Source organism: Lonchura striata, chromosome 1 (genome assembly GCF_050655825.1).
Source record: "Lonchura striata isolate lonStrDom1 chromosome 1, ASM5065582v1, whole genome shotgun sequence".
Lineage (NCBI taxonomy): Eukaryota > Metazoa > Chordata > Aves > Passeriformes > Estrildidae > Lonchura > Lonchura striata.
The window spans coordinates 81,579,160-81,601,871 of NC_140703.1; the positions used below are offsets into that span (position 1 = coordinate 81,579,160).

General features: G+C 40.9%; 2 protein-coding genes across 2 annotated transcripts; one reads left to right on the plus strand and one right to left on the minus strand.

The window, feature by feature from the left end:
- The first annotated feature begins 6,795 nt into the window (after nt 1-6,795).
- TEX30 (testis expressed 30) lies at nt 6,796-11,969 on the plus strand. Its single transcript, XM_021530233.4, has 5 exons — nt 6,796-6,834; nt 7,919-8,149; nt 9,159-9,210; nt 10,280-10,488; nt 11,572-11,969. Exons 1-5 carry the CDS (start codon nt 6,817-6,819, stop codon nt 11,743-11,745), a joined length of 684 nt encoding a protein of 227 aa, XP_021385908.1. The 5' UTR covers nt 6,796-6,816; the 3' UTR covers nt 11,746-11,969.
- A 953-nt stretch (nt 11,970-12,922) lies between these two features.
- Nucleotides 12,923-22,008, minus strand: POGLUT2 (protein O-glucosyltransferase 2). Its single transcript, XM_021530231.3, has 10 exons — nt 21,728-22,008; nt 20,087-20,292; nt 19,475-19,680; nt 18,673-18,750; nt 16,438-16,610; nt 15,278-15,515; nt 14,487-14,696; nt 14,042-14,131; nt 13,407-13,511; nt 12,923-13,187 (listed from the first exon to the last, which is right to left on the minus strand). The coding sequence occupies exons 1-10, from the start codon at nt 22,006-22,008 to the stop codon at nt 13,170-13,172; spliced, it is 1,605 nt and encodes a 534-aa protein (XP_021385906.3). The 3' UTR covers nt 12,923-13,169.
- Nucleotides 22,009-22,712: the final 704 nt, after the last annotated feature.

Here is a 22,712-nt window from a genome sequence, read left to right on the forward strand (position 1 = left end):
TTTAAAATAGTTGGCAACAGCCTTGCAAGCATTACTCTACCTAAGACTCCTTGAGCATTAGAGGATGTATAAACTGTCCTATGAACACACAATGAGCTAGAAGACTGCTCTGAGAAGTAACAGTTCTTTAAAAATTCTGCTTGGGGCCACCCACAGCCGTGTGTCAGTCTTCAGGCTCATTTCCTTGCATGCTAATATTCTGGTGTGCATGTATATAAGTATGGATGTTTATATTCAAAAGTATATAGCTGGTAGAAAACTAGATCCGATTACACATGTTAAATTCATGACAGTGTGCAAGATAAAAGGGGAAAATAAGGTAACAATTAGACCTTTCAGTTTGACTTCAGTTCTATGCACTAAGAAAATACACACTCTCTGTGTACACGAAAATCTTCTAACAACTGAACAATATCCAGACTGGATTTGATAAATTGTGTGAAACCAAATAATTTCTCCACCTACTCCAGAGTAGTAGATTTTGTGAACAGCAGTATATGTTGACTTTATTACACTTTTCCACTGCTTCTTTCTATCAGACTAGAGAGTCATAGCATAAATTAACTTTCAGCAGCACACATGCAATACCAGAAAACATTTCTGAGTAATGCAACTGAGATTGATATTCTGTTGGAACAGAAGAATAAATCAGAGAGAGTTCCTTGCACTCTTTTCTTGAGCTCCCTATGTTTAGAAATATCTTGGACTCCAGAGTAGATAAGGTACTTCTTAATTATACAGGTAATGTGAGACTAAAAGGAGTTCCTGGAATGCTTTGGAAAAGTGAGTTAGAAACATCATAAGTTAATTTTATGAGGAACAGCTAAGGGAGTTGGGGTTGCTTAGCCTGCAGAGAAGGAGGCTCAGAGGGGACCTTGCTCTCTAAAACCACATGACAGGAGGATGTAGCCAAATGTGGGTTGGTTGGCAACCAGTGACAGGATGAGAGGACACAGCCTCAAGCTGAATCAGGGGAGGTTCAGATTGGATGTGTGAAAGAATTCTTCACTGAAAGGGTGGCTAAACATTGGAATAAGCTGCTCAGGTAGGTGGTGGAGTTCATCATCCCTGAAATTCTTCAAGTGAATGTGGCACTGAGTGCCATGGTCTAGTTGACATGATGGTGTTCAGCCAAATGTTGGACTCAATGGTCTCAGAGATCATTTCCAGCCTAAATGACTCTGTGGTTCTGTAATTCTGTCTTAAATGAAAGAAGTGACCTGGAGGAATGATAATTGAAGAAGGCAAAACACCTATCTGCAGAGACTGCAGCTACTCATTCTGACAACTTCTGGATAAACAAAGGGCTTAATTTTCTGTCAACCTATGTGGGAATTAAAGGCAAAGGAAAGTGCAATGTCACTTCCTGCATCTCATAATAATCATATTAACAGAAGTGAAAATGGCCTAGGATCTTGCAGCAAGATGCAAAATGTACACAGTGCCCATATTTAGGGGCTGTAGCATGATGTTTATAATTATAACTATCAATAACTCCAGATAAGTAACTTACTTGAGTGATTGATGACACAGCTGAAGAGGGTATCTGATTTTTGAACTGAGAATTAAATGTTAAAGAGATTTAAATCTTAAAACAGTGTTCACAGCAAAAGAAACCCTAGCAGCAGCAATGATGTTCGTTACCATCCCTAACCATGCTAATCTTTTAAAAAAGCAACATGGAATTGAGCTCAGCATTCAAAGATTGTATAAACATGCCAAAACTATTATTTCTTTCCTTTCAGAATTGAGAATAGAAAGGTTTGTTCCACTGGCTCCTGGCCAGGTCAGTTCACCATCAGCCAAGGGGAGAGAATAATGAGAGCGAGCCTCTGCCAGCAGTGCCCCGTGCAGTCCCAGCACATGCAAGAACTGTAACAGCTGCCACTGGAAAACAAAGTGGTTGCATTTATCAAGAACAATGAGGGAATTATAAATCCCTAACAAAGACTCTGAGAAATGTATAGCATTCAAATTTGCCATGCAGAAGCATGTGTTATGATGACACCTTCCTTAATTAAAAAACTTCCATTTAGCACCACAACTACAAAGCCAGAAATGTTCCCAGAGAGACTCGTGCACAGAAGAGAAGCTATTATGCACTGCACATTTGTCACCTGACGTTATCTCTGCTCCCAGAGTTTGTGACCTATATAATACTACAAAAGGCACCATGTACATGACAATTTCATAAAAATAGGTGCCTAGCACATACACATTATATATTTATGATATACTATACATTGTATATCAGTAACACACTTACATAGTAAATCTGAATAGTCTAAAAACAGGTGGGCTTACTCCTTCATCCTTCCTGGAAAAAGTGGTTCTGCTTATTGCCTGCCTATCACTTCCTCTTTCACGGAGGACCTCAAAACTTCTTCAGACCCTCAAGAAGTATGATGCAATAGCTAAAAATTAAGCAGTGTTATGGATATCACCACTTTTAAACACAGGAAACTATACTGCCTAATCAGGTAATAGTTGGCTGATCACTTTCAGAAAATTATTAAAGGTTACTTTTGATACCTGTGAACAAAGCATGTCCATGTGCTGTGTTTATCTGTCTCCTCAGGGTAAAAAAAAAAAAAAAAAAAAAAAAAAAGAAGGCTCTTGCTCAAAAGTCAAATTTGTAATTTTGTAATTTAGAGAGAGAGTTGAACTTTTAGAACAAATATGTATCTCCAGCCTAAAACAAACAAACAATTTTTTTATGATCTTCTATTTAAAAATTTAGGAAAAGAAAAAAAATGTTTCTGATCCTAATATCCTTAAGCTGTTATTTATTTACACTGAAATAAATATCCCCCCAACATATGTTTTTTATACCTTTATAATTATTTTATACATTTCTCTAAACAAATATATTACAACAAAAGATTAATGCAAAAGGTTATCTCTGTTGTTCCTATTGTGTGTTAATCTAAGTCTCTGGTATGAAATGCTGTACTTATAATCCAAAGAAAAGAACAGGGATTGTCTGATGTGCTACTGAAAGTTATCAGGTTCCAAGTTTAGACCAGGGATAATGTCATTCTTTGGTAAACAGCCACTGTTTCTTCAAACCCAGCTGCCTTTGGCATATCAGACCTGTCAGAGGTGCTTACAGCAGTGCATAGGTTATTATAATGCTTGACATATATTCCCACTGAGAAATGGCAAATCACATACCTTAAATGAATTTCATATTTTGTGACAGACTTAGATTATTATGTACTATGTTGTTTCCAGAATAAACTTCTATTTCTTGGAGTGATGTAAGGTTAAAGTTATGAAATGATGCCATGCTCCTAAGAAACTATGTTTTCTTAGATGTTAAATTAAAAACATTGATTCAGAAATCCAGAATATATTCATAATTGGGTTTTTGGGGGAGCTTTAACTTACAGTATTAATTAATATTTAAGTGTGTTAAAAAAAAAAAAGGATTTTCAATACTCCCAGAGAGGAATACAACTGGATTTCAAAATAGTTACTCAGCACACTTGAAAATCAAAAAGAATCTATCTAAATGTCCTCCTAACCCAGAAAGACCTAATTTGAAATAGTTTGATATGAGAATTGCTTTATGATGCCAAATTAAAAAAAATATAATTTGCATGTTAATTAATGCATTTTATTAGATATGCAGAACTCAATAAAACCCAGAATTTATCCATCATAAATAATTTGCCCATGATTTGGCATCTAATATATGTATTTATAATTCAATTGCATTTGACATACTAGCAATACTTGGGGTCATTATCTTCCAGAAAGAAAGTTACAGCAGGAAAAGTGTGGCAAAAATGTACTGGTCCAACCCTATTGCCATGGACCAGAGGATTAAAGAATGACAGAGTCTCTCCTTCCTCACACATTCTCATCTTCACAGAATGACAGAACAGGGTTGGAAGGGACCTTAAGGTCACCCAGTTCCAGCCTTTCTGCTGTGAGGAGGGACACCTTCTGCTAGACCAGGTTGCTCAGGGCCCCATCCAGCCTGGCATTTGTGATGTTCTCAACTCTGCTGGGTATTAGCTACCCTACCTCAAAGACTGTGCTTATACACAGAAGACTTTCAAGTGTTGAAAAGAGACTGGAGGCAAGAAAATGAACCAATAAAATAGGAAGTAAACTGGTAGCAGCTTGCTGTAATGCAGAAAGCATAAGAAAGTAGTTCTCCAGTGGGAAGGGGTTACACATGGGTAGATTTAATGGGATACATGTTCCTCAAGGACTGCTTTGGAGACACTATGTGAGTACAACAGGATGAATACAGCACAGGTGGACTGAAGAGGGAGGAAAAAATTAAAAAAGAAAAAGAATGCAAAAAGCAGACCAAGAAAGGAGCAAAACAGCACTAAAAATATAAACTACAGCAGAGTACAAAACCACCCAGTACATATAGAAATAAAAGCAGTAATGAAAAAACCCAGATATAAATATGAAGGAAGATTTTCTTAACCTTCCTCTTGCATGCTTGTTTTCTAGGTTGAGGTTGTAACTACTTTGGGACAACAAATCTTCTCAGTCCACTTTGCCAAGTATCTTATTTACAAAGGCTTAACTGGTGTGAATTACTAATTAGAATAGTGTGATCTCCAATCAAGACAAATTAATCTGACATTTCCCTAGTCTGCTGGACTCCCCAGATGTGAGCTATGGCTCTAGGAGCAGCTGCCTGGATACCATCTATGGTTCAGCTCAGTGGAAGGTACACAACTCACACAGGCTGTGCCTGACTTTCACTCAGCTTAATGCTTCTGCATCTCACTTTAGCTTGACATCTTTTAGGCAAGGTAGAAATCCAGACCAATAAATCTCCCTGTAAATCTCCTAGGTTCTCCCCTTCTGTCATTCACACTTATTACGATAATGCCTGGACTGGGAATTGGTCTGTGAGGTGGCAGGATGGTCACTGAGACAGCAGCTCAGAACCTGAGCTACCCTGTCAGGTTCACTTCTCAGAGGGTTGTAATATTTCAATCCCAGTGTTTGACAATGTCCAGCTGGCAAGCTGACAGTGAGATACTCAGAGCACAAGCCAGAGTGAGCTTATTTTCCAGCAGGAGAACATATGAAAAACAAAGTTCTGCTTGGTGATGACATTTTCAATCAACTAAGTAATAGGGCACCTTAATTGATATGAGTGAGCTTCATACACTGATACTGGAAGAAAACATGAACTCTGGTTAAATACCTTGAAATAGAGGATTTTGGAATTTTTTTTGGCCTGTGAAATACTCAATATACAAATATGGCAAGCACTGTTGTACACTGCTGGTGCTGTCTTCCACCAGTTTAAGGCTGTGTTTTGAATACAGTAGGTCATTTACTGTACAACAGAGCACAGCCTTGGGGACAGATGTGTAGAAAACCAGACACTGAGTGTCTCTCCCCTGTTTGTCAACGTTACATAGATCGAGTGTGCTGACAGCTGCCAGAATAATTGCCTGATGTCACTCTGGACATCTAACCTTTCCCTCTGTGCTTGGCTCTGCCTATTCCACACGCTGAATCCTGTGTCCCATTCTAGGCCCTTACTTCCACACAGACATTGAGGTGCATGACCAAGTCCAGAAAAGAGCAATGGAGCTGGTGAAGGGTCTGGAGCACAAGTCTTACAAGGAGCAGCTGAGGGAGATGGAGGCGGGGAAAAGGAGGTTTGGGGTGAGCTTATCACTCTCTACAACCACCTGAAAGAGGCTGTAGCTAGGTGGAGGGTGGTCTCTTCTCCCAAGCAACCAGCAACAGGACAAGAGAAAATGGCCTCAAGCCAGGGGAGGTATGTACAAACCAGGGGAGGTTCATATCACTGGCCAGGGGCTATGTACAAATCATGAACAGGATGGGACTGCTGTGGAATGCGTCTTAAGCTGTTTATTTTTTAGCATCAGTCTCATTACATGGTTGTGACAATGGGAAGATGCCAGCAGCTCACATCCCAGGCAGCAGACCAAGAACTTAATGTTACAACTTACTTTAAAAGCTTTTTGACCAATCACACAAAGCAAAAGCATATTGACAGTACTTCTATCCAATCACTATAAATACATGTACCTGTGGTTAAAACAGTGCTTGCTTATTTCAAATACAATCCCTGCTTGTAAGCCTTTAGATACAATGCACAGAGCTCCACTATTAAGCTTAGAATTTCCTAATATCTTACCAGATATACTTTTCTGCAACTTAGGGAGTTATTCTACCCAAGCGTTAATACACAGACCATTGCTCTATTTGTCCTCTCTTTCTACTTCTTGTATAATTTTTCTGCTGACAAATCTTATAGCTACTGCTTAGCTCTAATCACCATCCTGCTGTCTCTGAGGCCTGCCTTTTGCAACGTGCCCAAAACCCTCTGATTTTAAGGAATCCCACAGTTCAGGTTGGATGTCAGGAACAATTTCTTCATGGAAAGGGTTTCTAGACATTGCAATGGACTGCCCAAGGAAGATGATGGAGTCGACATCCCTGGAAGATGTTCAAGAAATGACTGGATGTGGCACTTAGTGCTGTGGTCTGTTGAAAGGGCGGTGTTCAGTCATAGGTGTGACTCGATGGTCTCAGGAGTCATTTCCATCCTAAATGATTCTGTAACTCATCATAAACAGCTCATCTGTCCGTAAGAAGCCAGTAAGCACCTGACTTTCCAATCAATCCCTACGCAATTGGCTTTATTTGTGCTGAATTACCACCTAGCAGTCCGTGGAGTTTTCGGGCGCGTGCGTGAAGATAAACAATTTAGGCGGGGCTCTATTAATTTCCGGGTGTTTCGTGTATTTAACAGGGCCCAGTGCCCGCCCGCCGGGCGGGGCCAGGCCTGGCGGGGCCATGAGCGGGCGGGCGGAGGTACGGCGGGGCGGGGTGGGCTCGGCTCGGCGGGCTCCTGCAGCCCGGGGCGGCTGCCCTTCCCTCTGAGGCGGCCCGGGCGTGGGCTCGGCGGGCTCCTGCAGCCCGGGGCAGCTGCCCTTCCCCCTGAGGCGGCCCGGGCGTGGGCTCGGCGGGCTCCTGCAGCCCGGGGCAGCTGCCCTTCCCCCTGAGGCGGCCCTGCCCCTGGGCACGGGGCCGGGGCGGGTGCGCTGCCGCCTCGGCCATCCCGGGAGCGCTGTGTCCGTGGCCGGTGGCGCTGCAGCTCCGTCCCTCCCCCGGGGCTGCGGGGGCCGCAGCTCGGCCGGGCCGCTGAGCGCTCCCTCGGCCTGGGCGGCTCCTCTGCCGAGCAATGCCGAGGATCGCCTTCGGGCACTGGGTTTATCCCAGCCTCGGGGCGGCCTTCTTGCCCCAGAAGCCACCACAGGGGCGCTCGTGCTGCCCGGTCCCCGTTCATTCCGCAGAACATGAGCAGATCTTGCGTCTGGATCAGCTCCTCCGGCTGTCTGTGCTGCTGGAGGCCGTGTCCCCCTGGAGCTTTGCCGAACCTGTGCTGTCCCCTGTCCCTAGGGAAGGTTCAGTCCTTGTCTCTGTGCAGGCTGCTGCTTCACTCAGTGCTTACCGCTGTGTGATTTCAAAATGTTTGCTAGGCTGTGTCTCAGTGTCAGCTTGTTAGGTCTGGAAAAGCTAGACATAGCTATATAGAGAATTTCTGCTTTGAAGCTTCATTCTCTAAATGCAGAGCATAAGGTGTGGAGTCATGAAGTGACTTGCCCATTATTGTATGGAAAATCTTTGAACCAGAGGTGCAGTTACTCATTCTATACTTCTAAACAGTAGAAATAAAAACAAGCTTGCAATTTGGGTTTATTTCTTAAGTGTCTGGTATTTTTTTATAGTAATTTGTAGATGTGTAAATGTATAGACTGGGGACACTTCCTCTTGGGTTTTATCTAGGATTTTTTTTTGGGGGGGGGGGGTTTGTTGTTTTTGGTTTTTTGTTGTTTGTTTTGGGTTTTCTTTGTTTTATTTTAAATAATGATATTGGGGTTTGTTTCATTTCTAGGTTAAAGTGAAAATACCTTTTGGAAACAAATACCTTGATGCTATCTTTTCTGTCCCAGAGAAGAAACCAACATATGGAGTGATTCTTACTCATGGAGCTGGAGGAGACATGAATTTCCCTCACTTAGTGTCCTTAGCAGCCTATCTTGCATCCCATGGAGTTCTGTGTCTGCGGTTTACTTGTAAAGGCCTTAATGTTGCCTACAGGACTAAGGCTTTCAAAGCAGTTGTGGTAAGGAGTGACCAAATTCTTAGACCAAAGCTTAGATCTGGGGGTGCTGTCTTCCAGGTTTCTTAAATTACGTCCAGAGATTAGGCAAGCAACAGTGGGAAAATTAGAACCAATGTTTAGGTAAATGGAGCACTGTGTGTGAACAGAAACAGCAGAAGCAGTTCTTAGATGGCAACAGCTGGAACAGCTGCCACAAATGTGTGGGTTTGAGTTCGGGGAAAAAGAAAAGCCTGACGAAAAGCAAGGGTATTTCACGGGAAAACTTACAGCTTGCAAAAAGTGGAAGAATTTAGGATGGAAACAAGCTGGGTGAAGAATTTAGGTTGGGCGATCTGTGTGCATTGAGCAGGAGGCATTTTTATAGGGGAACAAAGTCCAGTTGTAAAGGAATTTTGTATGATGTGATTGCAATTATATGTACATTAATTTGAAGTCAGAGTTTACTGTCTTTAATGGGCATCTCCAGTTTTTATGGAAGAAACATAATGTTGTTAGTGCATTTATGTTATTATGCTGCTATGTAAAGGTAATTTTAAGGCATCTGCTAAGACAGCATCTGATTAGTTATCTCCTAAAACCTGAAAATATGTTGCTGAATTTTATCTTTTCTGTCGGACTTAACTGGTCATGTCACAAATACATAACCTTAATGAAGGGCATTTTTGCAAACATGCTATTCCTTTTGATGGGCCAAGGGGATACATGGGGTCTGTTACTATAACTCAGGTGATACATATAATCACTTGTTTTGGTAACCTTATAGGGCATCTGATATTTTAGACTTGCTAAGAGCCAATGTGAAGTTGATTATGTTAATGTTGTTGCTGCAAAATGTTATGAAAGCATTTATGTGATAAAACCCAAGACAGCACCTTGTATATATCTGTTCTTTAATCTGCAGTGCTGAGCTTCCCATTTTCTGTGTAGTAGGTACAAACAGAAGAGATCCCCAGCTTCCCAACTGTCTTAATTCTGACTTGTAATGCTTCTCTTTCTCTTATTTCTTTAGGAATACTTAAAACTTTGTGAAGATTATAAACTTTCTGGTGTTTTCCTTGCAGGTATTGTTTTTATTATCAATAATTTTCTCTCTTATGCCGTCTCTAGTAATAGCAATCTGTAAGTATTACAAGTCTTTCCCACTTTGGTGAGAAGTGAATGAACCCTCCTTATGATACCATAGATCTCGCTGCAGAAGAGGAAAGAAAGAGCAATAGATTGCATTTTCCAGGTAGTTTAGGAGAAAATTTCCTTGTCAGTTAGAATTTACAGGACATGAGTTTTCTGATTATCCATGTCTACTTTTTAATTGCAGGTGTTGAAGAATTCTGGTTACTGATAAATTGAAAATAGTTTTTCCAAAACAGGTTTTGGTAATTAAAATTTAGTGGCAGATAAAAAAAGTTCAGCTGTGTTTTGTGAAAAGGGGAATAGATGGGGGTGGTTAGGAATATCTTGATAGGAGAAATTCTAAATTTTCTCTTAAGTGAAACCAAATCTGTGCTCCTGTAAGAACTAGCGAATTGTAACACTCAATTACAGTGCATTGCCAGCTCATAGGCTTCCTCTTTGAGGAGATACTTTGATATTTCCTTGCTGTTACTGACTGACCTCATGTTCCAAGTTCACACTCTTTTCCCTCCCTTCTACTTTTACTTTTAGGCTGAAGTTCAAGGTGTGCATAAACACTTGCTGCATTTGTTTTGTGAGCCAAGTGAAATCAAACACAGAATTTTGTTTTGAATTTGAGTAAATTGAGGTTGCATGAAAATGATACAGGATACTATCATGGCTATCTCACATTTCCAGGCTCTGGAGTGTAGGACCAGTTCCTCTCTTCCCAGGATGGGCTGTTGTTCCTTCTAGTATTGCAAGGGTTCCCCATCAATTTGTTTTCTTTCTTTTCCCCTTCTTTTTTAAACAGGGAAGTAGATGTTGCAGCTAGACAAATATCCTAGCAGAAAAACATTGAAATTAGGATTAATGTTTTTCATGAAGTAGAACATCCCTAGCATTTTGTGACAGTGAAATACACTCAGTTGGATTGGTTTTGGGAGTTGTTTACTAAACCAGAACACTGATGACATGACAGCAGATAATGTTTTTCCTTTATTTCTGCATGGGAGAAAGGCCGTTCCATGGGCTCACGAGCTGCTGCCTCTGTGATACATCAGCTGAGCCAGGGTGATGATGATGATGGCTTCATTCAAGGTCTCCTGTGTTTATCCTACCCATTGCATCGACCAAAACTGCAGTCCAAGCTTCGGGATGAGGATTTATTACTGATCACGTGTCCGGTGCTGTTTATCTCAGGATCGGCAGATGAGATGTGTGAAAAAGTGAGTACCCTTGTAAATCCTGCTATGAAAGTCTGGAGGAGCAGCAATGAGCCTCGGTGATGTCTGTATTTCACCTGATTAACAGTCTTGCCTAAATAGGTGTCTTCTGAAGGAAGCCTTGGATAGAAAACTTCATTAGACACAAGGAAGTCTGGCAGTGCTTCCTTTTGCTGCTTAAAACTTCCACTTCAGCAAGCTCATCTTTGGGTCAATGAAATACCCCTGATTTAAAGGGTTTCAATAGGATTGCACAAATTAAAAGTGGTCTATGGAAGGAGTGAGTTGTTTGCTATTTTGTTTTAACCATTTCAAGTTACAAAACCTGTGTGGTGCCACCAAATGTCACACTGGTCACATTTGCATGGCAAATTCTTCTAGCAAAGGAGTTCTACCTCCAAGTCAGGGTTCTGTGGTAGAAATTTATATTTTTGTAGAGATGAAGAGCAGGTGTACAAAGGCAGGGAAACAGTGCTTTTCTGCCATGTTTTCTTGCAAACAGGTATGCTGTTGTTTTGAGCAGGTCAGTGTGAATTTGGGGCTATGTGCAATTGGCATTTTTCATGCTTGGAGAGTTTCTAAGGAGTCATAATGCTTCCATGAGGAATTGTCACCAAAATAAGTCAGGCTAGTGACCAGCAGATCTTTGGAGTACCTTCTTAATGGGGGAATCTTTGACTTTGTGAACTGGTTCTTCGATCTGTTTACTGAGAAATTTCAACAGTGTCAAAGCTAGTCCCTAAGGCATTAGGTTGCTACTCAGCCTCTGCAGACAAATCTGACTTCAATTCTATCATTTTTTTGCCAGTACTACCCTCTGACAGTAAAAATTGACTCCTTTGAAGTTCTAAATTGCTGCTATTCTGAGTGAGGGTGATGCTTTGAGCAGATCCCAGTATTCAAATCCTGACTAGAGAATACATCCCGTTTTCCTAGCAAGGTGTTTTTCATGTGCACACAGATCCATCTATCTGTTTTTAAGGAGCTGCCTATTTTGCATTACACAGGCAAAGTAAGAGACGTCTAGGAGTTCCAGAGTTTGTAGCAGCCAATTCTCTAATATTTGCATTTGTGTTTTCTCCATAGCAATTGCTAGAAGGTGTGGTGAGAAAAATGAAAGCCCCTAAAAAAATCCATTGGATTGATAAAGCAAACCATGGGATGGCGGTCAAAGGACGAACAGCAGATGATGTCATGGAAGAAGTAAATGCACAAGTTTTTTCTTGGCTTAGAGAGATCGTTCAACTGCAGCACAAATAATTTGCAGTGTTTGAGCAATATCTTCATTTAGTTTTTCCTAAATGTGGCAAATAAGGTGTTTGTTATTTTTTAGAGGCATATTTTTTTAAAAAATTATGTTCTCAGGTCTAAGTGCAAATGCAAATAAAGCTTAAAGAAATAAAAAAATGCAAAACAATAAAAAAATGCAAAAAAAATAAAAAAATGCAAAACAATAAAGAAATACCTGAAGGACAGAAAATACATCATGGCAGCATTGTTCTCTGTATTTCTATGCAAATATCCATATACAACACTTGGGAATGCAGAGGATTAAGTAATGCTTTTGACTAATATTTGAAGTAATATACTGGAAAAAATCTACTTAGCATATCTTTAGGGTTCCTCAATTTTTGATGCTGTACTCACTTGCAATTAAAACCTACTGCTTTGTAGGCTTCTGCCAGCACATCCCCTGAGGCTGGCGAGCCTGGTGTACAAATATGTACTTTGCCTTGGTTCTATGTGCTGGCCTTCCCAGGTGCTTCCAAACCTGTGAGGCACGGAGAGGAATCTCTGGTCAGTCACGGTGTTTGTCACCTTAGGGAGCCAGATTCTGCCTGTGTGGGGAGGAGGAGGAGGTAATGCAGGCACAGCTGGACAGGTGGAGCAAAGAACATGGCTCAGTTTTAAGAAGTCCCCTTTGCCAGTGTCCTTTGTGTAAAGGACTGATCACAGAGGCCTTCTGATAAATAAAAACTGATAGATAAATTGTGTTCTGTGATGGAGGAACTCCTGGAGCAGGAACCAGTTCTGCATCCATTGTGACAGGAGAAACTCGGGTGTCTGTCTGAGCACTGACACTGGAGAGTGGATTAAATCACTGTATGTGTACTGGCAGCTGCAGCCTTTCTCATTACGGCCTGTGAGTAATCTGTTGGTAAACCAAGCCTACAGCAATACTGGAATTGTGGTTTTCCTTCAGGTTAACAAGATTTATTATGGACCCCACAGCATTATCTTTGAGATTCTCTCAGAAGGGGCAAAGTTATGGTCTGAAAAATTATGCCTTTGGATGGATAGAGTGAGTGAGTAGGGGAGAAGATGTACAATCCTCATCTGCCCTTATTTGCAGAACAGTTTCATGTTTGTGAAAAGATTTACAAGCATGAGCAAAAAGTATCTGCATTTCCAGGGTAACTCAGGACAGGAACACATGACTGATACAAACATGATTTTTATTTAAAAAAAAAATTATAAAAATGTGTTTGAATAAGGCTCTGCCACCACTGCATGATAAAAAGGAAACCAGGGGTGCTTTGTTTTCTTCCATATATAGATCATGAAATGGTAAACTTTAAAATATCCATTGACATTATCCATAGGCATACTAAACCAGATTTTTGTTCTTTCTTTAAGAAGACAGCCTGAATTTAGGTAAATACTGAAAAAAAATTATTTACTTGTCAGAGTTCATCTTTGGCCTGCAGTGAAAAAAGAAGAAACATATTTTAGTTAACTGGAAGCCTATTTTTCACTGTCTAGTCCTGCAAGTACATTAAGAAGTGTTTCTAAGTTCGATAGGTGTTAATGGCTTGGCCTGATAACTGATACTGTGGGGCACTGAGCAGCCCTGCTGCAGCGGGGCTGAGCAGGAACTGAAGACACTCAGCACTTTACACTTAACTCTGCATGGGCTGTACCTTTTTTCGGTGGCAAGTGCATGGGAAAAGGTCATCATCGGGCTGCTGCACCTTCTCCATCCCATCTCTGATTTTTGGTTCACTCACTTGCAAGCCAGCATATTCCTAGTTTTAAGAAAAGGAAGGTTTTGTTAATCCATAATCTTTTTAGATTGTACATCTAGTTGCCAATATTGTACCAAATCAGCTAAGCAATTCTGTAAAAACTCTGGGGCTACACAATCTGTTCCTTCAGACTATCACAGACAGAGTGAGGGAACACTCAGCTGCAGTTGGGAGCCCCTTCGGGTGCCTCCCTGGAGTTCGGTATCTTGGTGCTAATGCACAGATATTTTCAGCTGTGGTTCACAGGGTGTGCATCTGATGTGGAATTCTTTGATCATTGTGGGCAACATATTCTGACAGATTAGATCAAGATTTATGGGATCCCACTGCCTTTCAAAGACCCAGTGTAGTCTTAAAGGGGTTTCATAGGATATAATGGAATACAATATTTGTAAACTAAATGAAGACTAATTACTGCTGCTTGTTTCATGGCTTCAAGTACCAGACTGGCCAATTTCCAGCAGCTCTGCTGCCCTAAATTCTTGTTCTGTGATTTCTATTTCTGTGCCAGTGGCCAAAAATATACTGACCTGGAAAAGTTTGAAATAGTAACAAAAAATGTGGTCTCCCATGAGATTGTTTCTTGCAAATTCTTGTCCAGATATTGCAATATTTTTTGCCTGTCAAAGAAAATGAAAGTTTGGTTTATTTTTTTATTGCTCAGAACTAGTATTAATTTCAGGGTGCTCCTGTTGGTTGTGGAGTTACCAATGAAGTTGACAGTTTAGGATAACTCAAATAAAACATTCTTTTTAAAAGTTAAGGCATTGTTAGGACGATATTTTTTTTTCCTGAAGTTCAATTTGATTTCAAATTAAAGACAATATTATGCATTTTTGAGTGTTTTTCTTATTTGTAGAGTTGATGAAAATAAATTTCAAGTTCTCCTAGTATTTTTTTTGCTTTATTTTTAAGAAATTCAGTATTTGTTCTCTTCTAGAAACATTACTGCATACTTCTAAATGCATATTTTACCTCTTCATCATGATCTTTTGCCCACTGTAGTTTTTCTAGCAGATCACTCAGGTCACTTTTAAACGGGATGTAATGTTTCCATGGCTGCAGCTCATTATAAAAGTGCTCATAGTAGATGGAGTCTTGCTTTAGCACCACACTGTTTCCTGCTAGTAGATAAGGCAATCTGTATGCTGCCACTGTGCCATCAATATTAATTTGATATTTATACTGGAAAGAAAAAGACCAGAAGTTATTGAAAACCACAAGATCCCTGTGGCTTGGTCAGGTTATATTCTGAGGGCACTGGTGTTACTGACTTGCCGATATTGAGACAGGTAGGACTGGCTAGGCAAGCATCCATTGATGCTCTAAGAAGCTTTTATTATCTAGTTTGGAATTCATCACAGTGCAGGGTACACAGAGCTTCATCAATTAAGTTCTCCAGGAATTCTTAGGTGCTCATCCTTGGATGTGAGGGTAGATGTGCCACTTCATCCACAGATTTTCCCACTATGTTAGTTATGTTAGTAGTCCTGATCGCTGAATCAGGAAAAAGAAATAAAAAGGAACTTGAAGTTATGTAGATTACACAAGGTTCTACAGAACCTTTAGATGTAAATCAGACATTACTATCCTGAGGGTAAGAGCTACATAGCAGTTAATCCTACTGGAGGGATATCTAGTCATGCTTGTTACTTGTGGTGTCCTGAAAAAATAAAAATCATTCCATTTTCAGTAATTTATAATAAGTTATTTGATAATGGGAAACAGTGAGAACTGAGTTCTATGAAAAATGATTAGTAGCTTACCTTAAAAAAATCGAAAAATGAAATGTGCTTAACAATAGGGCCATAGAGGCTTTCATCATGTTTAAAGAAAAAAAAGTTTGTGAAAGCAGCATCTATGATCTCTGGATATTTCCTGCTGAGTTTTACAAGCTCAAGCCTCTCTTTGCGGCTGTCACGTCCTCTCCAGAAGGCTGTGGTATTCTTGTCTTCCCACGATGGGCCAGTGTTTGCTTGGACTGACATCATATCCAGGCTGACTCTGCAGGAGAAAGAAGTGATTTAATAGTGAAGCCTACTGGAAAGTTTTTAAAGTGCAGTTACTTAAAAGAGCTCACAGTATCAAAAATGAAGGCAAGTCATGAGCAAACCATCATGTGTTACTGTATCAGTCATTTGCAGCAATAGGAACAGATAATGAATGTTAAGTTCACAGGTGTGTGGCATGCCAGCATCATTCAACAACATGGCATGTGGAAACAATACCTGTCAGCTGCCATGGAAAAAATAGGTAAAAGTGGATATGGTTGCCAGAGAAGGTTGATCTAAGGTAGTGTAACTTGCTTTATAAAACATACTGTACGTCCTTAAAAATGTTAAGAAATTAAACACATAAATTGGGAGGGCAAGGGATAGAAAATTTACAAAAAGTATTGACAAAAAAAAGGAACCTGAACTAAATGCAGTGAAATGATAAACAAGTTCAAGATGGATTACAAAGATTTCTTAGAAGCAAGCTGTCTTTGTAGTGTTTCAAGACAGAACAGAGCAGTTGCCAAGGCTAGTTATCGTCAGTAATCAAAGTGGGAGATGGTAGTTCCTAGTTTGAAAATTCCCAATAGCTATGTTAGGATTTGAAAGGTACACAAAAACCAAATTCTAACAAAATCAGGAAAGAAAGACACCTGGCCAGTTGTCAACAAGTTCATGGGGGGAAAAACAAATCAAATGCCTAGCCTTGAAACACTCTTAAGTGCTGTTTTCAGTGATTTGACCATGTTTAGATAAATTTAGATTTTTGAAATGAAACAGTGTAGTATAATATTAATATATTGATTACACAGTCACTGCCTACCTAGGGTGCCAGTGTCTCATAAATGAAAATAAAATACTGTTAGTACAGATCTCTATGGAAGATCATTAATTGTGAATATTTAAGTTTAAAAGTTTAAGGTATTTCTTACCGTCCCATAGTCTCCAAAACTGAGTCTGTTAAGTCGTATGTTGGCATGACAATGTCTTTTGACTCACTGGATCCACACCACGAGAAGATCGGGTGCAAGTTCTGTGGGGGCTTCCTTTTTTCCAGAGGCCAGTCTCCCAAATTAACAAAAAATTCTACATCTGGCATTTTCACCTAAACAGAAGCAAATGCATTTTAGAACAAACAGCATTCTGCTGGCATCTTGCATTTTGAAAAGAACCTCACTAAGAGGAAAAATAGCCAGGTGTCTAACATACTTAATGTTCCTGTAATAAATTATTGACATTTAGGAACCTGTTAGAAGTACTGAGACCACATAGTAAAGCCTACAAAACAGTATTTTTTTTAATAAAAGCTTTGTACAAAGTCACATAAGACATAGGAGTACCCTTTTTAGAGTATGGTTTCCTGTTATACTTTACATGATTGGCTACACAATCTTTTTATCAGGCTAGCACTGGGACCTAGTCAGAAATTGTATAGTTCCAAGGTAAGTTGGATCACTGTGTTACTACATGGAAAATTCATGCTGGCTGGTAAATCAGTTTTCTGTCACATCAGTGATCTGATTCACCCTGTGTCTGCAGGATGCCTAAATCTAACAGAAGAGAAGAAACAGAAATATACAGCCATGATGGGAAGACCAGATTTCTGGTGCTTTGGTTAATTATTAAGCATAACATCATTACTTATTTAAAATATTTGGTAGTGTGGAACCACACCTGAAATCACTGTCCCAGCCAAAAGGCAAGAAAAATACTGTTGATGGCCAGGAAGCACGACAGAGGGCATAATTTTGCTGCTTTATGCAACTGTGATGCACCCCTATATTAAACACTGCGTGTGATTTGGGTGTTTTCAAGTGAAGCAAGAAAAGGTACAAAAAAAGGCAGCTTTGTAGTTTTCCACAGAAAGAGCCAGCTGCCTTGTAAGGAAACACTAAAAATGGTGGGACAGTTCAATTTGGAGAGCAAAAGGCAAAAATGACATATGGCTGCGTTTTACAGAACCCTGAAGGCACATACAAGGTCACAGCAGAACTACTGTAGTATCTCAGTTCACTCTCTTAATTTCATTTCATTTTTAAAAAAACATACATCTCCAATACATCCCCCTCAATTACCCCTTTCAAAGCAAAAAAAATAATTTGCTAAATACCAACACTTCTAAGTGGTGGAAGATATTCTTTCCCTTTCAAAGGGTTTTTGCAGCACATTCTAATACTCAGCACTAGACTTCATTACTACGGTGCCATCTAATGGCTGTGATGGGTATAAACCCTACAAATTGTATTTCCTACACATCCTCAGCAGCTGAATCAATCAGCAGCTTAAATCTTCTTCTCCAACCATCTACTGTCACTCAGTGACACTATCCTAATAAAAGTTCTTATTTAATGGTATTTAACGGAAATGAGACAAACTGTGTTTTCTAGATTTGTAAACAGTTTCTAGTTTTGGAGTTAGCAATCCTTTTTCAACTTTTAGTCTAAAGTCCTTAGATGCAATTTAACTCCATTATTTCTTGTCTAACACTACTGACACAAAGAACGGTTTACTTCCATCTTCCAGAGAACAATCTTTTAGGTAATTGTAGTCTACATTCATGTCTTCCCTTAGACATCATGTCCTGCTGTAGATAGTGTTAGATGAAACAATCCCCAGTTAAATTAATGTTCATTTGTACATTTAGTCATTTGTCCCATTTTCCTGTGCAATGTTGGCTCAGCAGTGTTAGCAGCTGAGCAATCCTTAAAACATGACACCCAAAGGCAGACAGAGTAGCATAACTGATCCATTACTAATCCTGAGGATAGTGGAAAGGTTACTTAATATTTCTTTAACATGTTATGTTAACTTGTGTTCAGCTTTTTGCAGCAATGTACCTGCAGAGATAGATTTTTCTGTTAGATGCTACAGGATGATTTAATTATTCTACAAAAAAAAAAACCCCAAACCAATAAACCTTGTCCTGACTTATCAAAATCACCTATAAAAGCCTACTTATTCATTTTCGTGATACTCAATCAGATGGCATTCTAGAACACGACAGCTTCAAACAAGGAAAATCCATAACATTTCCATAATTAATCAATGATTTGACTTTTTTCAAGAGTTTTTTAACAGAAACAGCAATAAATACACTGATGTGTATTTAAGCCCAGGTTTCTATCAATTAGAGCATGCAGAGTAAGTGGCTGTACAGATGTACTCACTTTTCTGGTCAAAGACAGCAGTATGGCATCCATGAAAATTCTGAAGCCAACATGTTCCCCATATGTCTTTATATAAACCTGAAAATAAACAAAGGTTTTACTGGGTGATTTCATTTTAGAGAATGGCTGGCACAATTCAGAGCTCTTTTAATTGCATAGCATCTAGTCAGACAGATTAAATGGCCGTATAGATTTATGAATCAGCTGAGAAGCAACAGAAATCTCAGCACAGGAAAGTGATAAAAAATAACAATATTTGCTTGCTTTTGCAGATGTTTGAGGTCTGTTTAATAAAAGCAGAAACTGTTGCCTATTTCTGTGGTGTTCCATTCTTCTAATTTCCATATAGAACTTCACTGAGATAATACAGTATATACAATTCTTTGTTATAAAGAATTGTAGCTCTGATCCTCAGTTCAGCTAAAAGTGGTATCTCAGAATTATGCATGATATCATTTATTGAGGTACTTCAAATTAGATGATTGTGACACATCACAGCAGTATTGTTCAGAGAAGAGGAAACTGAATTAGCATTTAGGAGACTTGGGTGTGTGCCCAGTACTCATATTGATTGCCTGGAAAGTAATTTGCTTTCACTGTGTTTCAGCTGCTATGTGGACAAAAAAGCACTTACAAAGTAGGACAGACATTGCTGAGATACATAAACTACAAAGTATTCAAGCAAGCAAAGTCCTGTTCTTAAAGAACATGCTACAAGAAGCTTTTACAACTCAGAACAACCAGCTGTCCATGTCTTGCCACCCACTTCCAATATGAACTTCAGATCAACAAGATTTCATACCTCATTGTTTTTGATGGTGTAGTGACACAAACTCTGTCTTTGTCCAAACCTCTGTGGAATTTCTTTTGCAATCTTATCTGGGTCAACAATGGGAAAATTTGCTAGGTCTCTCTGAATCTGTGGAATAGTTTGAGGGCAGTTCATCTCTTCCAGCCATGCACTGCTGTTCTCATGAGGACAGTCACAGTTTTCATGGTAAATAGGTCCTATTGGGAACACAATTATTATTTTACTTTTGATGAGTCATAATATTGAGCTGTTGAGATCACAGAACAGGGTCAGGCACTGAACATTCATTTCTTAGGCCAAAACTTCAGCAACTCTAAATAGACATGTCTGATTTTTTTTTTTTAACTGTAATGGAGTCATGTCAACCTACAGCAGCTAATGTGTGAGCCCTCTACCTGTATTTATTAGGCAACAGCTTTGCAGCACTTGCTTCCTTTTATTATTTTGAATACTATGCGTAGGATGCATAAAATGAATCCATAATTCCAATGGGATTTGATAGTCCCAGAGAAGTACTAAGGTCTCAAAGAATCCTACGCTTCTAGTAGAAGACATTCTGGGACACACTTTGTGAGGAAACCTGTGTGTAGTGGTGCCTCCTACCTTTTAAAATATATGGAGAATCTGCAACATGCTTATCTCCAGTTTTGACGTCTATCCTCAGGCTTTTGTAGCTTGCATACATCCTGTACCTCACGAGGAAGGAACCATCTTTCCTGTCCAATACTTGTACACCAACACGAGTGAACTGTTCTTCAGGAGCAGTGACCTTCACCTGGAATGCATTTTCACCTGGTGATGAAGTGAACCTACCCAGAGAATAAGTGGGAGCTTAATGAACAAAGGAAACATACAACAGATTTCTTAGTCTGGTCCATTCCTTTGCAAGTCAACAGATTTCCAGCGAGCCATGTTAGCCATGATTTCCTCTGAGCCATGTTAGGCCTCCACAAGCACATCTGAACGTTCACTTTAACAGGTCAGTAAGTCTATTGTTTTACATTCAGAAGCAAAATGTTTTCAGATTATCTTATTTTCTAGGTATTATTTAAGGAAATAAAGAACAAAGTTACACTTCTCAATCATTATTGTAGCTTATATGGGGGAAAAAACAGGGAAAAAATTATAGAGGGATCACATAATTCAATGTATAAATGAGATATTTTGGTATAATTCACCATACACCAAACAGAAAAACCACCATAAACTCAAATAAAATAATCTGAATAATAATGAAGTTATCATATATCATTGAGGTATTAACAAACTTGGTACAGTCAAAATGCTGTCAACTTCCTTCCACCTTTCTTCCAGGTAGTGACCAGGCTCTTGGGCTGTATCTCCTTAGTTCAGCTACTCTCACCACCTTTCCTAAAACTTGTCCAGACATACTCAGGAGCTGCCAGTTCAATTAAATGCAAGAAATACTTATTATCCAAGTTAAGGTGAATTGGCAGCTTCCATACTCACACAAGCCATAGTGCACCTAATCTGGATGACCCTGATGGAGCATTCTGACCACCTATCTAGGTTTCATGACCAGGTTTCCTAAATAAATGGAAAGCAATGAGTATCCTCTGAAAAAATCAGAGAATCACAGAGTTGTTAGGGTTGGAAAGGACCACCGGAGATCATCTAGTCCAATCCCCCTGCCAAAGCAGGGTCACCTGTAGCAGATGACAGGACCGTGCCCAGGGGAGTTTGAAATGTCTCCAGAGAGGGAGACTCCACAGCCTCCCTGGGCAGTGTGTTCCAGTCCTTTGCCACCCTCAGGGGAAAGCTTTTCCTCAGTGAGGTGAAATTTCCTGTATTTTAGTTTATGGCCATCCTATTTCATATACCTAAGAAGTTTACCTATTGGCCTATAGAGTAATTTGTAAATTATTCTACTTATCTTATGCCTTGGCACGTAGGAGAAATACTAATGTTCCCAGCAGTGGAAACAAGCAGGATGCCCAAACCTAACCAATTAAATGTATTAGTCACTGCTAAAGTTTTGACAAAGGCGAATAAATAATGAATTTTTCCACTGAGTAACATGTTTTGCTGCTGAACGTTTTCATCCTCTTATCTCATCCCCTTACGCCGTTATTTGATACTTCTTGTACAGATTACTTAGCCCTTACCAAGTGATACGCAGAAAGAGTTACGTAGAGAGCTTTTCGCCTGCCCCTTGTACGGGCATATGGCAAGCCTGTCGGTTTGCCCCGCCCAGCCTCTCCCCAAGAGCCGCCGCCGCCTCACCTGAGCCCTCGGGCGTCCACGGCCTGCACGTAGAAGTAGCGCGCGGGGAGCGCGGCCGCGGCGCGCAGCCCGGGCCCCCACACGGCGCTGCGCTCCGCGCTCGGCCGCGCGGCCCTGCCCGCCGCCGCCGCGGCTCCCAGGGCGAGGCACAGCGGCCACAGCGCACGCATCGGCAGCGCTGCCCCCGAAGGGCGAACACCGCCGGCACCGGCCTGCCGCCCTCGGCCCGCCGCCGGGCAGTCCCGCCCCCGGCGCGGCTCCATGGGGCGGTGCCGCGGCATCGCGGGCGGTGCTGCGGGAGGCGCCGGCCCATTGGGAGGCGCCGGCCGAGCCCCCGGGAGTCGCTGGGACCCGGCGTGGGAAGCGCTGGGCGCTGCTGGCGGCCCGGGGCCCGTCTCTGAGCCGCTGCTCAACCCGTGCCATGAGCTGATGCTCTTCCTCCCGCCCCACAGCCGCCCTTCACTCCCTTCCCAAACATTAGGGTGGGAAATGGAATTTACAATCAGGAAAATGTGTTTTCAAAATCCTTCCCAGAGCAGCTGGAGATGAAGAGCTTCTTTGCACTGATGGTGGCAAAGCCCTGGAACAGGCTGCCCATGGAGGCCGTGGAGTCTTCCTCTCTGGAGACATTCCAAACCCACTGTGTTCCCATGCCAGGGGACCCTGCCTTGGCAGGGCAGTTGGATTAGGTGATCTCCCAAGGCCCCTTCCTCCTTTAACAGGTTTGTGACTCTGTGATGTGTGGCTGCCGGCAGTGCAGGTCTGGGATTCTCTGGAGCAGAGGTGAGAGGGCGCCTCACCCACTGCCACCAAGGCAACTGCCCAGTGCGGGCCTTTGGTGATTCCATGGCCCTTTGTCTGTCAAGTAATCCAGCCTCCGATTGCAGAGAGCTAGTCCCAAACACTAATGCCATTCTTAACTACATACAGAATCATCTAGGTTGGAAAAGACCTCTAAGATACTTTCAACTTGGCTCCTTACTGC

What these genes read in the sequence shown, in the direction of transcription:
- TEX30 (XM_021530233.4), top strand. An exon ending in TTCTGGTGTTTTCCTTGCAG is followed by an intron (nt 9,211 to 10,279) that starts GTATTGTTTTTA and finishes CATGGGAGAAAG; the next exon opens with GCCGTTCCATGGGCTCACGA. An exon ending in CAGATGAGATGTGTGAAAAA is followed by an intron (nt 10,489 to 11,571) that starts GTGAGTACCCTT and finishes TTTTCTCCATAG; the next exon opens with CAATTGCTAGAAGGTGTGGT.
- POGLUT2 (XM_021530231.3), bottom strand. Translation starts at nt 22,008, where the DNA reads ATGCCGCGGCACCGCCCCATGGAGCCGCGCCGGGGGCGGGACTGCCCG. An exon ending in GTTTTGGAGACTATGGGACG is followed by an intron (nt 15,516 to 16,437) that starts GTAAGAAATACC and finishes TTTCTCCTGCAG; the next exon opens with AGTCAGCCTGGATATGATGT. An exon ending in CATTTTTCGATTTTTTTAAG is followed by an intron (nt 14,697 to 15,277) that starts GTAAGCTACTAA and finishes TTTTCTTTCCAG; the next exon opens with TATAAATATCAAATTAATAT.